This window comes from Octopus bimaculoides, chromosome 11 (assembly GCF_001194135.2).
Source record: "Octopus bimaculoides isolate UCB-OBI-ISO-001 chromosome 11, ASM119413v2, whole genome shotgun sequence".
Classification (NCBI taxonomy): domain Eukaryota; kingdom Metazoa; phylum Mollusca; class Cephalopoda; order Octopoda; family Octopodidae; genus Octopus; species Octopus bimaculoides.
Window position 1 is genome coordinate 21407625 of NC_068991.1, and position 1350 is coordinate 21408974.

At 30.7% G+C, this 1350-nt stretch overlaps 1 protein-coding gene across 1 annotated transcript in view; it reads right to left on the minus strand.

Moving 5' to 3' along the window:
• LOC106869225 (organic cation transporter protein) overlaps positions 1-878 on the minus strand; it is an 11611-nt gene extending 10733 nt beyond the window's left edge. The window contains exon 1 of the mRNA XM_052971672.1: positions 364-878. Within this exon, the coding sequence (XP_052827632.1) occupies positions 364-502 (139 nt within the window). The 5' untranslated portion in view covers positions 503-878. The remainder of the gene's footprint in view (positions 1-363) is intronic.
• Between the last annotated feature and the right edge of the window lie 472 nt (positions 879-1350).

Sequence of the window (1350 nt, forward strand, 5' to 3'; positions counted from 1 at the left end):
TATATATATATATATATATATATATATATATATATATATAAAATATATAGTTTTTGGGAAAATATTATTATTATTATTATTATTATTATTATTATTATATATATATATATATAGTGTACTGTTTCGTGATGGTAAGGTCAAGAAAAAAGTATCTTGTGAGACATAAATATTATTTAATAAACACATATATGTTTAAAGTAACAAACACTGTATATGTTTCATAAAGTATTGTCTGAGATGTTTACATCGCATGAAATTATTAGTAACCCATGAAAATGTAAAAATATATATTGTGTTTATTAAATAGTATATGCACGTATGTATGTGTGTGTATATATATACAGACGCAATCATTATACATACCAAAGTAAACGTAGAAGAAAGTGTTAGTTGACACTAAAAGTATAGGAGCGCAGAGCATAATGTATTGAGTGGTGTGGAAATATTTGGAATCTCCCAAAGAAGTCATAATTCCATCAACATCAATCTGGGAAGGCTTCATCTTTGTCTTTTTTTAATTTGTTTATCGTTTTTTCTTTGATTTTTCTTTTCCGTGATTGTTAAATATTATTTTTGAGTAAAAATACAGTGGGTGTCAGAATTGGTAGAACGCCAGAGAAAATGTCACATGATAGCTTACATAATGATTTCATACCATATCAGAACCAAAGAAAATAAAAATAATATTTGTTAATATGCCTACGGCATCATAATATAAATCCTGAGTAGTCAAACTGATCCATTCAAATGGTCACTCACATAAAATCTGGGATTTTTTGAAACGAAATTAATGAATTATTTTTAACAGCGCACCAGTTTTTTTTTTTGTTTTTTTGTTTTTTTTACTTAAATGTAACACAGAGAATTCCAACTGTATTATCATATGCAGATAACAGTTGCAATCTTACACACGTGATTACGCTAAATATATATTATCTAAAATCAACATGCAGCAGAATATAATTTCGAAATTAACCTAACTCAGAATTATTTAATTGTTATGTTAATTCTCTAAATGAAGTATTAACAGTAACTGCACGATAAAGTGTAGTATATTGCCACTTAAGTGTGGCTGACCCCTAGGGGTGGATGTTACTGTTGCTTTTAGCCCCAGGAGGACATCTCCTCCAGCTGGCTTATCGACACACGACTGTGTCCTGTTTGCCAAGGGAGTTATCCCTCTCACCACGACCAGCAGCACGAACGTATCCGGATTTCAGGGTTATTTCCCTTCGTCGGCGTTCGACAGCTGATGACCTTGGTGAGAGAGAAAAACCTGGCAAATCTTATATCTTCTTTTCCAGTGACATTCTTCACTGATATTGAAAAGGTGAAAACAAGCAATGTTAA